General features: G+C 41.2%; 1 protein-coding gene across 1 annotated transcript in view; it reads left to right on the top strand.

Annotated features, from left to right (window-relative positions):
* Positions 1 to 7654: 7654 nt before the first annotated feature.
* Positions 7655 to 18927, top strand: part of AMOTL1 (angiomotin like 1) — a 166349-nt gene continuing 155076 nt past the window's right edge. Inside the window, exon 1 of the mRNA XM_036744064.1 lies at positions 7655 to 7967. Coding sequence (XP_036599959.1) covers positions 7916 to 7967 — 52 coding nt within the window. The 5' untranslated portion in view covers positions 7655 to 7915. The remainder of the gene's footprint in view (positions 7968 to 18927) is intronic.

The raw sequence follows: 18927 nt of genomic DNA, 5'->3' as shown, positions 1-18927 counted from the left end.
ATCATTTGTTTAGCCATCCCCCAATCCTTGTACGCAGATTTTGTTTACTTTTGTTATCACAAATGATGCCGCTATGAACACTTTTGGGCCTGGTCTTGATCTCAATAGTCTCCTTGAGATCTAGTCCCAGTAGTGATATCTCTCATTCAAAGTCAAACAATATAGTAGTTTTTCTAGCAGAGTTTTAAATTGTTGCCCAGCAAGGTAGAACCAATTCATGGCTTAACCAGCCGAGAATTGGTGCGCCTATCTTTTTGTAGCCCTTCCAACAATAAATTTTCTCATCTTTTGTCATCCTTGCTAGTTTGATGGATGTGAATTGATATATCCAAAGGTTGTCTTAAGGTCCATTTCTCTGATTAACAATGATTTTTGAACACTTTTCAGGTGCTTAGTCATACAAACCAGGAGGGTGTATGGTGAGGGGGGTGGGGATTAGATTCTTCTCTTCCCTGCCTCCCATCCGTATTCCAGGACAGGTGTCTGATTACTTACTTTATTTTATTTTTTTGGTCACTAAAACAGTTTTTTTAAAAAGATACCTTACTGCTATCCATTTACAATTTTTAAATAAAAAACACAGACTAATTGTAGACAAATTTCCATTAGTTTTGATTCCTTTATGTACCTTTACTAGTAAAAAAGAAATTAAAACCTTTCCTTGCCTGGTACAGATTAGGGTATGATTGATGATATTCCTTCTTCATTCCCATCTCTTTATTTGAATGTCATTCACCTGTTTTTCCCTCTCCTTTTTTTCTTTCTCTAGGCTATTTCTTTTTTGAACATTTCTTTTCTTCCCCTTTCAGTAGAATGTAAGGACTGGATCATCCCCTGAGCTTTTCAAGCTAGTCAAGCTTGTTTATCTTAAGTCATAGCATCACAGAGTCCTATATCTTCAGCTGGAAAGGCCTTCGAGGTTGTCATCTCCCACTCGTTTTATAGATGAAGACCTGAGACCAGGAGAACTTAAGTGACTTGCCCAAAGTAGGCAAGATAGCACCAGAACTTGGATTTGAACTCACGTCTTGTCACCCCAAGTTCAATGCTCTTTCCATAAGTTTCTTTTGTCAGTTCTCAGAATCATGGTTCATAGGTCCCATTAACAGGGACTTCAGAGATCAGGTAGTCCAATTCCCTAATTTTACAGAAGAGAAAACTGAGGTACTAAGGGTCAAGTGCCTTCCCAAGGTCACACTTAGCAAGTAGCAGAGCCAGGATTGAAAACCGGGATTGAAAGCAAGTTGTCTAACTCCAAACCTCATTGCTCTATGTTTTCCATTTCAGAGATTTCCCCTCACTTTTGGCTTTTTTTCAAAAGAAATGCTTAGAAATCATGAATTCTGCTAAACTCAACTTTTCCACCATAGGATTATGTTCAGTTTTACAGGATAAATTATTCTTGTGTTAATTTACTTTGCTTTTCAGTAGGTCATATTCTGCTACTTCCTTTCCTTTCTTGTTGCTGATAGAGAGTCCTATGGGATTCTGAGTAGAGTTTCTTTAGTATACAATCTGTCTTCTCCTGCTCAGTGGCGATGTTTTCTCATTGACTTGGGAATTCTAGAACTTGAAATCCCATGTCTGGATGAGTTATTCATAAAATTAGTCATAAGGAGAGGGATTTCAGTCTGGTGGTGGCTGACAGATTCTATCGATCTATATTTTGCCTTCTAGTTCCAGTACTTTTGGGCAATTTTCTTTTATGATTTCCAGAAATGTGGTCTTTCAGTTTTTTATTTCATTATACTCTTCTGGGAAGCCAATAATTCTTAGACTGTCTCCCCAAGCCCTGTTCTCTAAGTCAGTTGTTTTTGATAGTAGGTATCTTAGGTAGTTTTCAATTTTTACTTTAATATTTCTTATTGGGCCACTGAACATTTTTAGTTCCTTCTCCATTTTTTTTTCAGAGTAATCTACTGCTTTCCAAAGATTTTTTCCACTTCACATCTAAGCCATATATTCTTATTTCAAGTTTTTAAAAATTTAATTTAAATATTGTTTTCCATGAGTAAAAATCTATCTTCTGTCCTTCCTATCTCCTCTTTGCCCCTCAATGGAAAAATATAAAAAATAAAAATACTTTTAACAATATGCATAGTCAAGCAAAGCTAAATCCTACATCAGTCATATCCAAAAAATACATGCCTTAATCTGCATCCAGAGGTGATCGCTCTTCTGTCAGAAGGTAAGCAGCATGCTTTATTATGGGTACTCTGGAATTGTGCTTGGTCATTTTGCATTGATTAGATTTCTTAAAGTCTTTTAAAGTTGTTTGTCTTTGCAGTGTTATTATTATTTTTGCATAAACTGTTTTCCTGGTTTTATTCACTTCACTGGGCATCTTTCTTGTGGTATAATAGTATTCCTTTACATTCATATATTATAGTCTTTTCATCCATTTCCCATTTAATGGGCATTCTTTTAGTTTCTAGTTATTTGCTACTACAAAAATAGCTTCTCTAAATGTTTTTATTCATATGGGTCCTTTTTCTTTTCCTTTTCCTTTGACCTCTTTGTGCTATAGACCTAATAGTAAAAATCTCTGGTTGGAAGGGTACTCAGAGTTTGGTGGCTTTTATAGCATAGTTACAAAATGCTTTCCAGAGTGGCTGGACCAATTCTTAGCTCCATCCACAGCACATTAATATACTTGTTACCCCACAACCCTTTCAACATTTGTCATTTTCCTTTTTTGTTTTGGTCAATTTTGCCAACTGGATGGATGTGAGGCAAAACCTCAGAGTTGCTTTAATTTTTGTTTTTCTAATTATTAGTTATTAGGAACATATTTTCATATGTCTGTGGATAGCTTGGATTTCTTCCTCTGAAAACTTCCTGTTCATATCCTTTGACCATTTATCAATTGGAGAATGTCTCTTATTTTTATAAATTGAATCAGCTCCCTATATATCTTGGGAAGGAATCAGAAAAACTTGCCGCAAAATTTTTTTCCCTCTAGTTACTTCCCTTTTAATTTTAGCTAAATTTGTGCATTTTTTTCCTTTTGAGTTTTTCATAAAGAAATTTAATTTCATTCAATAGAATGTAAATGTCTTGTGAGCAGGAATTTTTTTGTTTATATTTCAAGCTTCTAGCACAGTGTCTTGCATACTAATCAATATTTATTTAATTGAATTGAAATTCACTCTTTATCTCCTTTTATTCTTTTTTACATCTTTCAATCACTCTGAGTAGGAGAATGGCAGGCTGATATGGATTGTGACCATTCCATTCACTTTTTCTGGGGTTCTAATTTTAATTATTTCATTCTTCTGGAGTAGTATAATGGTATTCAATTGCCCTACTTTATTTCTTCATGGTTTAAGAGATTTTCTTTGCTCCCTCATTTTCTCAATCTCCACATTGGCTTTTTTGGTGATGGCTTCCTTGTGGGTATTGTCACTTTGTTGTGTTTTTAGTTTGCTTGGCACATTTCTAGATGTTTTTAGGTGGTGAGGAGGATGTGGGCTTGTAACTATAACAAATATATTCTAGCTCACTCTCCCAGAGTCAGACAGAGACTATATCTCTCTCCTTTAGTAGTCTCAGGTACCTTGTGGGATTTGTGAAGCATTTTTTTCTCCATCAGCTCAAGCCCCCAAGCAACTATGTTCCCCCATTTTCAGGGGGCCCCATTCCATCTAACCATTTAATATCAATTAGCTATTATAAAGGGATATTTACTTCAAAGATATAGCAAGAACAAATGCACAACATTTTCCTCTATACTACTTCAATCTGGGGTGGGGTTTAGGCTCAAAACTTAGCTCTGTGCCTACCTAGCATTGGTCCCACCAAGTTCATGTCTAATTACAGAATGACTGCTGGGTGAAACCTTTCACTGGGCTACAGTCCTTAAGGTTACCCCTGAAGACAAGTCCTTGCTCCTTGGGCCACTAATACAGTAAAACCTGATTCTGACTCCAGTATTCCTGTGGCTTGTTCTCCCAAGTTTAGAGTGTCCATTCTCTGCACCTAGAATAGAAAAAGAATGAATGAGGAGGCCATGGAAGACCCATTTCCTAAAGGGCTGATATCCTCAGAAAGGGAAGACTCCATAGCCCCTCTCCTTTCAGTCTCTCTCCCAATGGCTATCATGCCTCCAGTGTGCAGCTAAAACAGTGAGATGAAGAAATTTCTGGAGCTGACTCAGGCCTTTTTAAAAACACTGACAGTTCTGGCTATGCAGCCAGCAGAAAAAGGTTCTTGCCAATCAAAACCAGTTACAGAATGTCCATGCATGCTCCAGTTTCTCCAAGGCACTACATTTACATCTCACCAGGATTCTCCTGGAAAGCAATTCTGTAGCATTTTCCATGTGGAGAGATGACATCTGTTGTGTCTCACCCTGTCCTCATGCTGATGGAGTATGCAAATGGACCAGACCCCACTACATAAGCAACCTCTTAGCCAGCCATCTTACCAGGGAAATCCCCAAGGTTTGCATTTTAATAAGCTTTCTAGAAACAATTAACTAATCAGTATTCCCTAAAGGTGTGTTGGTATGTGCTCACCATTATGCCAGACAGTGGGGGGGAGGGTGGGGGGGGGTTGGGATTCAGAAGTATAAGACATGGATGATCTCTGCCTTCCAAGAATTTGAAGAGAAGACATAGCTAACACATATGAAACAAAGGCATTGGAAATTTAAAAAAAAATCTAAATGTTCCTTTCTGGGGAGACAGATTCTCATTGGCTGGACTTTCAGGCCAATGAGGGCTAGATTGGCTAGGGAAAGCTTGGGCAGGGAAAGCTTCATAGAGAGGGTCAAATATGAACTGGACTTTAAAGTAGCTTTAAGACTTTAACAGGTGAAAAAGGAAATGGAGAGAGGATTTGCCAAGCAAAAGCATACTCTGGATACACTGTATTTTATAGCCTCAACCTCACATAAGGCAGAATAGGTTGACATAGCAATGCCTTTGGGAAACAGTACAGTAATGAACAGAGCTGTTAATCCGAATTTGGGTAATTAATTATCAATTAATTACAATATTAATTGATTAAGTAGTGACAGTGCCACTTGATAGGGCATAAGGAGTTTTTGTCCTAGCTCAGCCAGCTAACTTTCTATGTAACTTCACTTTGCATCAGGGACACAGTTTCTCTATCTGTAAAATGAGGGGATTGAATCCAACCATCACTAAGGTCCCTTTCCTCCCTACATCCTCCAATTCTATGAACCCATTATTTTATCTATGAAAATCTACCTTATACTACTTCCTAACACAAATGCTCCACTCCAGATACTTTCTCCCAAACATATCAAACCATGATGATTTTGGACTCCTACATTTTGGGCACATGTAAACTTATATGCTTTTGCCTGTATACTCCCTGCTGCTTTTTCACAGTCAAATAAAGGAAATAACATGCAAACAATTATGTACAAACAAATTATATACAGGATAAATTGGAAATATTCAGCAGAGGGAAGGCACTAGAATTAAGGATTGGGAAAGCCTTCCTGTAAAAGGTGGTATTTTAGCCAGGACTTAAAGGAAGACAGGGAAGGCAGGAGGTGAAGATGATCAGGGAGATCATTCCAGGCATAGGGGACAGCTAGAAAGATTGATTGTCTTGTTCAAGAAACAGAGTTTCTAGATTAATGCACCATACCAATGACATCACAGATCTGGTCCTAAAATAAAATGTAAAAAGCAAAGTAACTAAACAAAATAGCAAAGATGCAGAGGGAGTAAGTAAGGTGTAAGAAGATGGAAAAGTTAGAAGAACAACAGACTTTGAAGGGCTTTGATCCAAAAAGAGGATTTTATATATTTTTCCTAGAGGTGATAGGGAGCCACTAGAGTTTATTGAGTAGGAGAGTGATACCGTTAGACCTGCTTTTGGAAAATTACTTTGACAGCTGATTGTAGGATGGACTGGAACTGACTTGTGGTGGGAAGATCCACCAGCAGGCTATGGCAGTAGTCCAGGGGTGAGATGATAAAGGCCTGTATTAGGGTGGTGGCAGTATCAGAGGAGAGTAGGATATACTCAAGAGATACTACTAAAGCAAAATTTGACAGGTCTTGGCAACAGAGTGAACATGGGGTATGTATGAGGGAGAGTAAGATTTTTCTTGGCTCATAAGTATTGAGCAATTTTTTTTGAGGGAAGTTCTGGGCCTACTTAATCAATTTCATCATTGTAGAAAATTACTACAGTGGAAACTTACTACACTAAGGCAGATCCAAGAGTTGGGCAGGGCATTGACAGACATTAAGTGTTAAGAGGTTCAATCAGTTAAGAGCCGAACAGAGACAAGACTTGAATGTGGGTCTTCCTGCCTCTAAGCTCCAGCCCCACCCCCACCCCCCCATCCAATACATTGCCTCAAAAACAGAATAGTTTCTCAAAGATCTTTAGTGAATGCTTGTTAAATGAATGACAGTATGAATAAATGAATGAACAAATGGAAGAGTCTGCATTTTATTCTGTGATTGTGATACGCTGATATTTTTTGAGGCAAGGAGTAACATGATGAAAGTTGTGTTGTAGGATGATTAATTTGAGGCCAGTGTTTTTGGGAATGGGGAAGAGGGAAAGAAGACTGATAAGGACAAAACTGCATTAAGCTAGGCATAAGAGGATGTGGGCCTGAACTAGTGTTATGGCATTGGGGAAGAAGGAGAGCAGATAGGAAAGAGGAGAGGCAGCTCCTCGGTGTTTCCTACCTTTCCTTGTTTCCTGTTTCCTGTAGCTCTGAGTCATACTTGTAGCCAACTTTTTCTTCTAAGTGTCTGGAGAGTCATCTTGGGCCCGGGAATGCTTAGGCACTGAAGAGGTACTTTCAACCTGCCTCTTCTCCCCACCAGCTGCCACCTTGAAATCTTTGGGGAAAGGGTGAGAATTCGTCAGTCCTTTCAAAGACTCCCTAGTTGAATCAGAAACTTCCTCTTGAGGCATTTGCTTTGCCTCTCCTGAGGCCAAGCATTTCTTGGTGGCTCATAGGCACCTTGTAGGGCACCCATGTCTAACGTCTAAGCATCCCAGGACTATTTCAGCTCTCTTGTTGGCAAGAGGGCACGTCGATGCTTGAAGTCCAACCACGTGTGACCAAGGCGGGGGGGGGGGGGGGCGGGAGGGGGAGTGTGAGGGAGAATACAAAGACGAAAATACAATAGAATTCGGAACATCAAACGCCCCAACCTTTTAACCTGGAAGGATTTTGTGTTTTGTTTCTCCAAAACAAAACCGTAGGTAGAACCCCACCTGGACCCCAGGGACAAATCTGGATCTCGATTTCTGTTCCTTTGCTTCGCCTTGGCTCCGGAGAGTTGGAAGGATGAGGGAGGGAGCGGAGAAGAAAGGAAAAGAGAAAATCCAGGGTTCGTTATTATGCAAAGGTTCTAAATAAAACAATCGAGGCTGGCTTCTTACCGAGAGGCACCAAAGGAGAGCTCTCTCCACTTAGGCAGCTCCGGGACAGCGCACTAAGTATGGACTAGGGACCGAGGAGTTCGGTCAAGTTCACAGGTCAAGTCTCCGGGATGCGGGAGAAGGTGAAAGGGTTTTTTTTTTTTTTTTTTTTTGGGACCAGGCGGGCATTAGGGCCCAGCAGCCGTGCTTGGGGTGGTAGGGGTGGGTTTGAAAGTGTAGAGTTACACTGACGGATTCCAGCGCCTGCCCCCTCCCCTTGTTACTCGGCCGGGGCCGCTAGGGACTGGAGCGGCGGCGAGTACATGGTGCACCACTAGGACCCAGCAGAGGTTGCTATGATTTGGGCAGTAGGTAAAGGCCTGACATTCCTCTCATTCCAGTGTGAATGGGGCTGATTGTTGGGTTGCCGATCCTCGCTCTCCACTCCTCGTCTCTTCCAGTCTCGCACACATCATGTCCTGCATGATGCCCAGCGGCCGCCGCTGCTTTCCCCAGCCCCGAGGACTGAACTAGCCATGGTGGCCTCATGTGGATGGCAAAGTTTCTCCTGGGAACTCCCGAGCCTGGTGGAGTGAGAGGTAAAGAGCGTTCCCAGCTCGCGCTAGGCTCGGGCTCCTGGTGGAGAGAGGAGGCGGCTCCGTGCCTTGCCTCGCAGCCCGCGGATCACACCACCCGACCAGGCTAGTATAGCCCGCCCTCCGCGTCCTTCCCTTGCCTTCCTGGGGCTGATTTCGGAACTGGAGGAGTGTGGATTGCGGTCGGTCAGTCTGGCCTGGGCTTGCGGAGCAGGGACTGAGCTTGACCGCTGGTCAGGCAACAGGGTTGGGGAGGGGTTGGAGCCACGACCCAAACCACAACTTGTCCCTCTCTTGTACCGGAGTTTTTAAAAGAAAAGCGAGAGCACGGTGGGGAGAAAGGGGGGAGGTGCTTGTGGCCCCCCACTCTTACCGGAGGAGGGGGACGCCCTTCTGAAGCTCCCCTCTCTCCGGATCCGAGCTCCCCGCTTTTGGAAACAAAAAGTGTCGCGACTGAACTGGTGCGCGGTGGCGGTCCTTGCGATCCGCCCCCGGGACGAAGGCGGGCACCGAGCGCTCTCCGAGGAGGGCTAGCCGGGAGGGGAACCTGTCTTTCCCAGGGAGGTACTGCCATATGGTTGTAGTTTTTTGGGGGGGCAGTCTAGCTGAGGCAGCGATGGCGGGGCCCGAGTGGAGTTTTCGCGGAAAGCTGCTTTTAGACGGGAATGGGGTGGGGGTGGGGGGTGGGGGTGAGGGAGGAGTGGAAGGGACGCTGGCGGAGAGAGAAGTACAGAGGGGATGTCCGGGAAGGGGGTGCCCGCTGAGAAGGACAAAGGCACTTTTTTACACGCATACACACACACACACAGCAACCCCAACTCCACTCAGCCCGAGGGGCAGAGAGCCCCGGAGCTCAGGACCCTTCTTGTTTGGGAGGACCACGGAACTGCGCCCCTTCGCTTCGGTGGGATGTGTTGGGCGAAGCCGCCCAGCACTGAAGGGGACGTACCCTGGACTCCAAGGCGGAGATCGCCTGAGCTGGAGTGCCTTCTTTGTTCTCTCCATACAGCCTGGGATCCAGAAACAGGAGAGTTAGATAAAGCCCTGCCCCAGCATGTTAGTAGCTTTAAAATAATCCGAGGTGTGTGTTGTGGGGAGAAGGGTGTGATGTGGAGGGGAACAATTTCACTTTCTACGTGTAACTGGCTTTTCTTGGAATATGACATTTGTGACAGGGCAGGGAAGAGCACATCTCTCTGACAGTCACGGGCATTTGGGATATCATTAGAGATGGGTTAATGCCCTCACCCTCTACTGCCTGATTTTCTCCTCCTGTATTCTCTCCCTTTTCTTTTAATTATGTGTCTGTAATTAAGTTGAACTTGGTAATGAAACAGTGTAGCTGGATAAATTAGGCAGAGTGCTTATGCCCGAGCCAGGACGAGTAGATTAGTAGATTCTTCGTGACATTCTCTTCCCCCCCCCCCCCCCCCCCCCCCGTCTCTCTGTCTCTCTCTCTCTCTCTGTCTCTCTCTCTCTCTCTCTCTCTCTCTCTCTGTCTCTCTCTCTCTCCTTTTTCTGAGCATCTAAACTATGCTGGGCCTCCTTCCCAATTTTTTTCTACCAGGATTTTTCTTCCTCTTTTACCTGCCCCCACCCCCATTTTGTGTCCCTGATGGCACACTTCAGAAAATTCAGAAAGCATCAAAGTCCAAGGACTTTGGTTCTGGTTCTGCTGCTCTTTAGGAACTAGAGCCTGAAGGTGTCTCAGAGATCATTTAGTTTTGTTCCCTCATTTTAAGGAAACTGAGGCCAAAAGAAAGGGATCATAGGGTCAGAAGGGATCTCAGAGGTCATCTAGTCAAACTTCTCCCCTCCCCCTCCCCTCATACTGCTCCTTCTGTGCTATTCTGGTCCAAGTCTTTCTATAAATCATCTGTAGAGAATCTACTCAGCGTGCTGGAGGCCTGCCTTGGGGACTGGCTAACTTTTGTGGATGCCAGTACAACACTCAAGTGGCTTCTCTGCTATCCTGTTCCTACTACATGAGTGGCTCACACTGTTTATATATTTTCCCAAGGTCACATAAGTACTAAGTAGTAGAGTTGAGATTTGATCCTCTGATTCTGAATCCAGAGGTCTTTCCACCATACTATGAGAATCACTAAAAATCAAGTAGTCCCTAAACAAATGCTGCTTTGGAAAGAAAATAAAATAACTAGCATTTGTATTGTGCCTACTTTGTGCCCTGCCAGTTTGCTAAGTATTTTATAAACATTATTTCATGTAACCCTCAAAACAATCCTGGGAGGTGACTTATTATTACCCCATTTTACAATTGGGGAAACCAAAGCAAACGGGATTAAATGACTTGCCCAGTGTAACACAGCTGTCAAATATTTGGAGTCAGATCTGAACCTGATCTTCCTAACTCCAGGCCCAGAACTCTATCCACTGCACCACCTAACTTCTTTGAAGAGCTTTGGCTTTGGAGTCTGAGGACTTGGGTTTGAATTATACCACCTGTGTGACTTTGGGCAAATAATATTCCTTTTAGCCTTTAGTTTCCTTATCTGGAAAATGGATGGGCTGGACTACATAATTCCTAAGGTTTCTTCCAGCCTCAAACCTTTTATGACTTTGGACAGACTATTTTTGTTTCTGTTGTAGTAGTCTTTAGACAGAATGCTTATAACTTATAACTGTCCTTTACCTCACTAATGGAGATATTAAGATATTAAGAAAATAAGTGAGTTTGTATTATGACTACAAACTTCCTGGAGTTTCTAGGAAAAAGCTCAAAAGTGCCAGATAGATAGATAGGAAGACAGATAGATTAAAACATTTATTAAAAATTAACCATGTGCCAGACACATATATATTAAACAAGATAACTGTGCATGGTTTGGGCCACCCATGGAATCAACATGTTAATAAACTGTTCACTCTTTAGCTACAGTAAACATTTATGAATGAAACCAGATTAAAGCGATATTAATAGCTATGCTCCAGCAATTCTCCAGAAGGCAATAAATGAATGGCTGATAAATGTTGAATAATCAGCTAGTTCCTACTTCCCCGAACTGTGGTCTGTGGAACCTTACCAAATGAGCAAAGATTTTGGGTGGCTTCCTTACCAGTCTCCTGCTCCCAATACCTCTGTTTATCTAGATTAATGAGGATAAGTTTCTGAGATCCAAGGAGAAAAAAAACAGTGTACTTAGCACTACTATAAGTGTATGAGCAATGAGGGTTCTAAGTGTATTGGAGGTATTTGGGGGATTGCTTCATATGTAGACATTGAGACTCCAGCTGGAGGGCAGTCCTCACCTTCACATACATTTTTATGTGCCCCATAATACTTATACACAATTCCTCTATAGGGCTTGTGTAGCACTAAGACATCTTTGATGGAAAGTTTTGAGACTGTCTAGAACTGTCCTTACTGTATGGTAAGCATACATATTATATGTACAAGAATATCTTTTGAATACACTTGTGGTAGCTTTTCATATATTGCCCTGAGTACAATAAATTTGGAGGCTTGCCTCTTTAACTTATTAGCTATGTGACTTTAGGCAAAGCACTAATCTTTTGGAGTCCTGGTTTCTCCATCTTTAGAATGGGCATAATAATACTTTTGCTACTTCCTTCACAAGGTTGTTGTGAATATGAGATGAGTGATCTATGGAAACCCCTTTCTAAGTGTGAGCCATACTTACTATTATTAATGGCAAATGATCAATCCTCAAAATTCGTAAAGATTCCGATGAAGAGCACATATTTATGTTTTAAAATGTTTTTTGATGCCTTTTGTTTTGCTATCAGTTGTTTCCAGATATTCTCTCCCCCCCTTCCCCCCTTCCACCCCTTCCCTCCTTTCCCCTCCCCGCCCCCCCGCCCCCCCAAGGTCCCTATAGGACCAAAGAAAAACAGACCCAAAGCAATATACTCAGTGACTGTCCAATAGTGTAAGCAGTATTATATATCCCCAATGTCCCACCTGTCTTCCAAATAGAAGGGAGGTGCAATTCATCACTTGTTTATTCTATAGGACCAAGACAGTAGATCAGTAATTGAAACAATGAAAATTATCAGAATTGGTTTGCAGGTCTAGGTAAGATGAATCAGTGTTCTGATTGCAGTCTGGATTTTGAATATCTGTTTTTTGTTTTTGTATAGTAAAAGTCATCAGAAATTCATTATTTTCATCAATGTGTTCATGGATGCATGGATGTGTTCCCTCTACCCACCCCTCCGTTTTTGGTTCAACGAAGTCTTGGTATTTAAGATTCTGTATTGCACTTGGAAGGAGCAGAATACTAATGTTCCATAAGACATGTGAAGATCAAACATCATTTAAAATACATCTTTTCATGAAGGTTAATGGAAGATTTTCAATTTAAATGAGATTTGAAAGTGCTGTAGTTAAGAAAGGCTGCTGAATGCAAAACTGGGAATGATTTTATAGGGGAAGGCATTCTACTTAGAGAATGTCTGCCCTTGGCCAATTAAACCAAAGGCTTCATATCCTTGGGCTCCCTCATTCTTTGTGATCTCTGCCCCAACCATGAAGCAGCTAGGACCTAAGGGCTTGAGGGAAATCAGAACAAATGGAAAGAAATTAGGATCAGGGCAGATAACAGTGTTAATGGACGTGGAAAGTACATTCTATAAATAGTAGCACTGCACTTTTCTGGACTGGTGGTGGTAATTGTCTTTAACTGCATAAGCATGAGAAAAACTAGTGAAAAAATATATAAACTAGAATGATTTTTCTAAACTGATATTTTCTTAAACCTTATCTATGAAGACTGGTTTGAAATAACAGCTGACATTTATATAGCACATTAAGGTTTGCAGTTTGCTTTACATATCAAATGCATGTTCCTTTCTGTGATTTAAGACAAAATTTCACCAGTTTACAGAGTGTTGGTTTTGATTTGTTTCATTTCATCCTCCCTTTGGTTTCATGGAGGTTCTAGCTCTCTCTCTCTCTTTTTAAATTGTTGGCCATTTTGATGGCCCAGAATGCATTAGTTAATTATGAATCCCTGAAAGATATATTGAAGCTGGAAATATAGTATGGCAAAAAGAACGCTCGACACAGAATCAGAAAACCTGGGACCAGATCCTAGCAAAGCTAACCAAAACATTAACCAAGTCTGATAGTATATGTAACAGTTTTTAGTCATAGTCTTTTACCTTTGTAAATGAGGGAGGAAGGTGACTCTGGCTTCAGTTTGCCTGACAAGTGCCTGGTATAATTTTAGTGCATATTAATTTCAGATTCTCTCTGGACAGTACATTCAGAGGATCTCAGATTTTTCATTTTTTCATTCTTTCTTTTTTGTGGATACAAGAGAGAAGGAGCTTAGAAATATATTTCTTAGAAATAGGCAGAAACAGATAGGGCATTACACTTGTAGTCAGAACTGGGTTCATATTTTACCTCAGATGTTTACTAATGGTATGACCCTGATTATTTGTTGCTTCAGCTTCCTCTTTAAAAGGAAGAGCTGTGCGTGATATGATGGCCTCTAAGTTCCTGTATAACTCTTAATCTGTGATCTTAGATTTGTCCCCCCTTTTAATATATAGTGTTGTCCCCCTCACCTTTTTTTTTGAAAATGAATAATCACAGCACTCCAATTTTGGAGTTTAACCAGATCTTTAAAAAAAACCCATATTTGGGATATCCCTTCTTGGATCTGTGTTTTCATTAGTGGAGGCACCTTTGCTATCTGAGGGTTATAGCTCCAGCCCTTGTGAGTTGTTGAAACTGAAAAATGTATGACTCCCATGGTCAGCTTTTTGGTAATCAATCTCTTGGAACCTTCTGAGGTTGGTCCTCAAAAGACAGACAAAGTCCATTACTAGGCTTGCACCAGAAGATTTTCTAGTTAAGTAGCACCTGGCTTAGCCTTTCAGAGCCCTGGGTAGAGTGAGGTACTGCGATAATTTACCAAAGGGTTTAGTACCTTTCAGATTACAGGTAGAATTGCAGTTTTTAAAAAAATGTAATTTTTTTTTGCACTCTTGATCTGGACTATTCAATAATTCTTGGATTTGTGATTTCCTCACCTTCTCCATGAAGCCTTTCCTGAGCTCTCCAACTGCTAGTGTCCTGACTCTCAAGTCACCTTATATTGAACTATTTCGAATGATATTCATTCTATATAAACCTCTTTGCATACTTGTTGTCTTCTTCATTAGAATATAAACTCTTTGAGGTAAGGATGGTTTTATTTTTTGGTTTTGTTTCCCCAGCACCTCTTACAGGAGGCCCTTACAAGTGTTTGTTATTTGATTGACTGGATTGATTCCTTGGAATTGATCCTGGCTATTCACTCCTCCAATAGAGATCAGAAGATCCTGCCATTGGTGTACTGGCCTACTTTGGTGGAATAAAATATGTCCTTCACTTTGGTGTCTTTGGGAAGGATTTTTCTTTACTCCCTTAATCAGTAAACTCCAGTGGCTTTTATTACCTCCAGGATCAAAAAAGATCAATTTGGCAATTTAACACCTTCACAGCCTGGCTTCAACTTATTTCCTTTAAAAATTTAATTTTATTTTTACTTTGAACTTAACAAACACAAAATAAATGAGTGTTTCAATACACAATACAAAATAAGAGAGACTATGTATGAAACTGAAAATCTCCATTACTTATATAGGGGTCATTTTTCTTTTTTAGGTACATAAAGTGTAACTGTCAAAGCTGTCCTGCTTGTCTAGAATACTTTCTGGTTTTCCTTTTGTGGTTTTCTTTCTTTGCTTCCTCCCCACTTTTTTTTTAGATGTGGGAGAATCCTATTCTTCTCCCTCTTCCCTTCTACTTCTTCCTAACTGAAAAAAGAAAAGAAAATAATACCCTACTAACAAATATGCATACTCATGCAAAACAAATTCCCTTACTGATCATATCCAAAAACATGTCTTATTCTGCATCTTGAGTCCATCATCTCTGTCAGGAGGTGGGTCATAATGTTTCATCATTGGTCCTCTGGAATTGTGGTTAGTCATTGCATTGATCAGAATTCTTAAGTTTTTCAAAGTTTTTTTTCTTTAAAATGTTTCCATCTTACCTTTCCAACCTCATTACACAATATTCCCCTTCACATTCTAAAGTCCAGTCAAACTGGCTTTCTTCCTTTTTACTGTTCCTTAAAAAGGACACTTTGTCACTAATGTCAAAGCTTTTGAATCCACTTTCCTTCCAATGATATATTGCCTCCTATCTTCTGTCTCTTTGCATTCCAAGTCTCCTTCTAAACTCAGCTCAAGGCCATTTTCTTCATGAGGTCTTTCCTGGTTCTCCTGCTCAGCAACCTGATACTGATTTTGTATATTCCTCCATGAATATACATTGTCTCCTCCATAAAATGAAGGCTCTTTGAAAGCAGGGACTATTTTCATTCTTGTCTTTGTATCTTCTGCACCGGGCACATAGTGGGTACTCAACAAACGCTTGTTAATCTATGGATATCTTTGTTACTGGAGACTTCTGTTGTTTTTTGCACATCTTGGTGCAACTGATTTATATAGCACATGTTGTCATAGATTCAGAAAAGATTGGTCATTCAGTGAGCCTGGGGTTCAGAGAGGAGCTTGGGAGAGTAAAGGAAGGAGAGGAAAAGAAGGCTACTTTTTAAAGGGCCATTTCACTATGAATGTGTGACTAGTTAATGGAGGCATTGACTAAGGTGGAAAAGAGCACTGAACTGAGAATCGGGAAACCTGGGGCCTAGTTCTGGTTTTGTCATTAACTAGCTCTGTAACTTTGGTCAAGACATAACTGCTCTGGGCTTCAATTTCCTCATTCACAGAGTGAGGGGGTTGGGTTAGATGAGCTTTAAATTTCCTTCCAGCTTTAGCAGCACTTTCAGTAATGTGGAAAATTCTAGAACACTTTTTATACTGTTTTGCCCCTCCTCCATTTTTACTCTTTTAATTTCCTTACCCCTCTCATATTTCCCCCTTTAGCATCCATATTCCATTTTCTTTCCTCCCAAAATGGCAGGTGGGTGTTGTCAGGCTGGAGCCTTGGGGAAATCATTCCAGTTCATTGTTCATTGCCCACTTTAAGCTCTTGTTGTGAGACAATTGTTATTGTTTTGGGGAGATATGACTCATTAAGTAATATCCTCTATAGGAGGGCTGCCTTTGAATGATGTATGGTCTTGAGGACACCTGATGTGTATTTAACTGTTTGCTTGGGGAGGGAAGTTAGACTTAGAAAATGGTCTGTGGTTTGGCAGAAACATTCAGTGAATTTAAGGACTCTCAGTCGAGAAATATAATTCCATGTAACTTTTTTTTCTCTTTGGCAGCTTGAGGCAGATGTGATCTGGCTCCCATCTGTTTCCTGCTGTTGGAGAGAGAAGCTAGCCTCATTTTTCTCAAAGAAGCACAGTTTTGCTTTAGATGGCAGGCCTCACTTTTCAATAGACCACAAAGACCCTCCCCCTCCTCTGAAAGTCTGACATGGCAGCAAAAGCCATGAGTTTAATGCCCTATGATTTTCTTTTTCTTAAAATAAGTTTTATTGATATATTTTGTTTTATATCATCTTCATTTCCCAATATATCCCTTCTCTTCCCCCTTCCAGAGAGTCTTGCTTTATCAGAGGGAAAAAATTTAGAAAAACTAACCAAAACATCAAAGAAGTCTGATATAATAATCAGTGTTTTGCACCCATAGTCTCCTACGTTGGCAAAGAAGGTGGGGAAGTGCCTTCACAAATCTCTTCTTTTAAGGCCCAACCTTGGTTGTTATAATTCCACAGCATTCTGTTTTGATTGCTTTTTTGTTATTTCCATTTACATTATTGTAGTCATGATGTGGATTGTCTTCCTAGTTCTGCTGACTTCAGCTTGGTTCAGTTCACGTAAGTTTTCCCGTGCTTCTCTGTATTTATTACAATCATTACTTACAAGCACAGTAATATTCCATCACATTCTTTTGTGCAGCCATTTCCCAATAGAAGGGCATCTACTTTGCTTACAATTCTTTCCTATTACAAAAAGTACCACTATAAATATTTTCATGAATATGATCTGGTCATTGACTTCCTTGGGTGTGTGCCTAGTAGTATAATGTCCTATAAATTTCATTTGGTCCTTTGCTTCTCATTTGGAGTCCACTTCCAACTGGTTTGGGGTGAGGTGAAATCCACATTGTATTGCCGTGCCCTGGTGTGGAATAGCCATCAACACATTTCATCCTGACCACTGTCCATTTCCTGTCCATTAGGAACCCCTGAGAAATTAGGTTGTTTCTATGTCTGATTTGTGATTTTGGGTCTTTGCCAAAGTGAACCCAGTTATTTGGCATCTGGTTTGTTGGAAAAGCCCTGAACCCTTCCCAGAAGCAGGTCCCAACTGAGGAATCCCAATGGCCCTTATCTTTTGGGATGACTGGGCCCCATACTTTTGTAGGACTCCATTACCTTCTACTCTAATGTTTAACTTCCACAGAGAAGTTAAAGGCCTACAAGGGGCTTTTTTGGGAATGAGAATTGGGTAAAGTTTCAGATTTGTTAACCAAGTTGTAAGTAGACAGGATGACTGATGTATCACCTTGTGATCATAAGACCATAAATTTTTAGAACTGGAAAGAACCTTTGATATCATTTAGGCGAGCCTCTTTGGATGAGGACACCAGGGCCTGAGGAGGTTATGACACTGCTAATAAACGTCAAGGTCTAGATTTGAACCAGGGCAGCTAGGTGGTCCAGTGGATAGAGTGCTGAGCTTGGAGTCGGGAAGACTCATCTTCATGAGTTAAAATCTAGTCTCGCACACTTACTAGCTGTGTGACCCTGGGCAAGTCGCTTAACCCTGTTAGCCTCAGTTCCTCATCTGCAAAATGAGCTGGAGAAGAAAATGGCAAATCACTCCAGTATCTTTGCCAAAGAAACCCCAAATAGGGTCACAAAGAGTTGGACGCAACTGAAAAGACTGAACAACAATAACCTCTGATTCTAGAGCCAGGATTCTTTGTATGATTCCACCTGGAACTAGGACTTTAAATTATTCAGACATAGTGAAAGCTGAAAAGTGACCATCGGGCCAGACAGTATCTAGGGAGCAACATTATTGAGCTGTAGAATGTCACACTAGTATTTCAAATGGAATCCTGAGACAGTGGGGTATAATAAAAGTGTGGGAGTTGGGACACCTGGATTTTGAGGCCAAGCTTTAGTGCTTTTATTGACTTTCCTTTCCAGCCTGTTACAGTCCTTGAAAGCCTACTTTAGAGACATTGATTTGTACAATATAGTAGAAAGAGCTTTGCACTGGAAGCCAGGAAACCTGGGTCCTAAACTCCAGCTCTGCTTTATGACCTTGGGCAGGTCACAGAATAATAGAATTTCAGAATCAGAAGGGACCTCAGAGGCCATTTTGACCAACTTGAAACTGAAGAGTAATACCCCTCTTAAACACAGTGTAGGGGAGGGTGGTACCTTGCTTCAAAGTCCTCCAGTGGGTAGAGCCCACTTCTTTCTGAAGGAGCCCATCCACCAGACAGCTCTGATTATTAGGAATTGTTATTTTGAGCTTAAATTTGCTTCTTTGCAACTTCCACCAACTGCTCCTAGTTCTGCCCTCTGCACCAGTGCACAATTAGAATTTAGAGCTGAGAGAACCTATAAATATTATCACTCTACAGATGAGGAAACTGAGGTCCAGAGAGGTAAATCATCTAGTCAGTCTGACAACCCTGCCATTGACTAATTAGATAAATCCCTTTCACCATCTGGGCTTCAGTTTCTCATTTGCAGAACAAGGGAGTTGAACTTTAAGGTTGACAGGTTCCTTTCCTGCTGTGAAACCTCTCACTACCCAGGTCCTGGGCCTGTAAGGGGAGGTGATTAATTTGCTTGGGTCTTTCACCATCCAGAGCCCATGTTTGATTCTCTTTCTCTGCAAGGCCTCAGTTCATCCATGCAGAGATTCTAGTCTTACAATTTCATAAATAAAACTCTCTGAATGAAGAAGCTCGCTCTACCAGTGCA

The sequence above is a fragment of the Trichosurus vulpecula genome, chromosome 2 (genome assembly GCF_011100635.1).
Source record: "Trichosurus vulpecula isolate mTriVul1 chromosome 2, mTriVul1.pri, whole genome shotgun sequence".
NCBI lineage: Eukaryota > Metazoa > Chordata > Mammalia > Diprotodontia > Phalangeridae > Trichosurus > Trichosurus vulpecula.
Note: the sequence above shows the minus strand (reverse complement) of the source record. Positions and strands in the feature narration are given on the sequence as shown.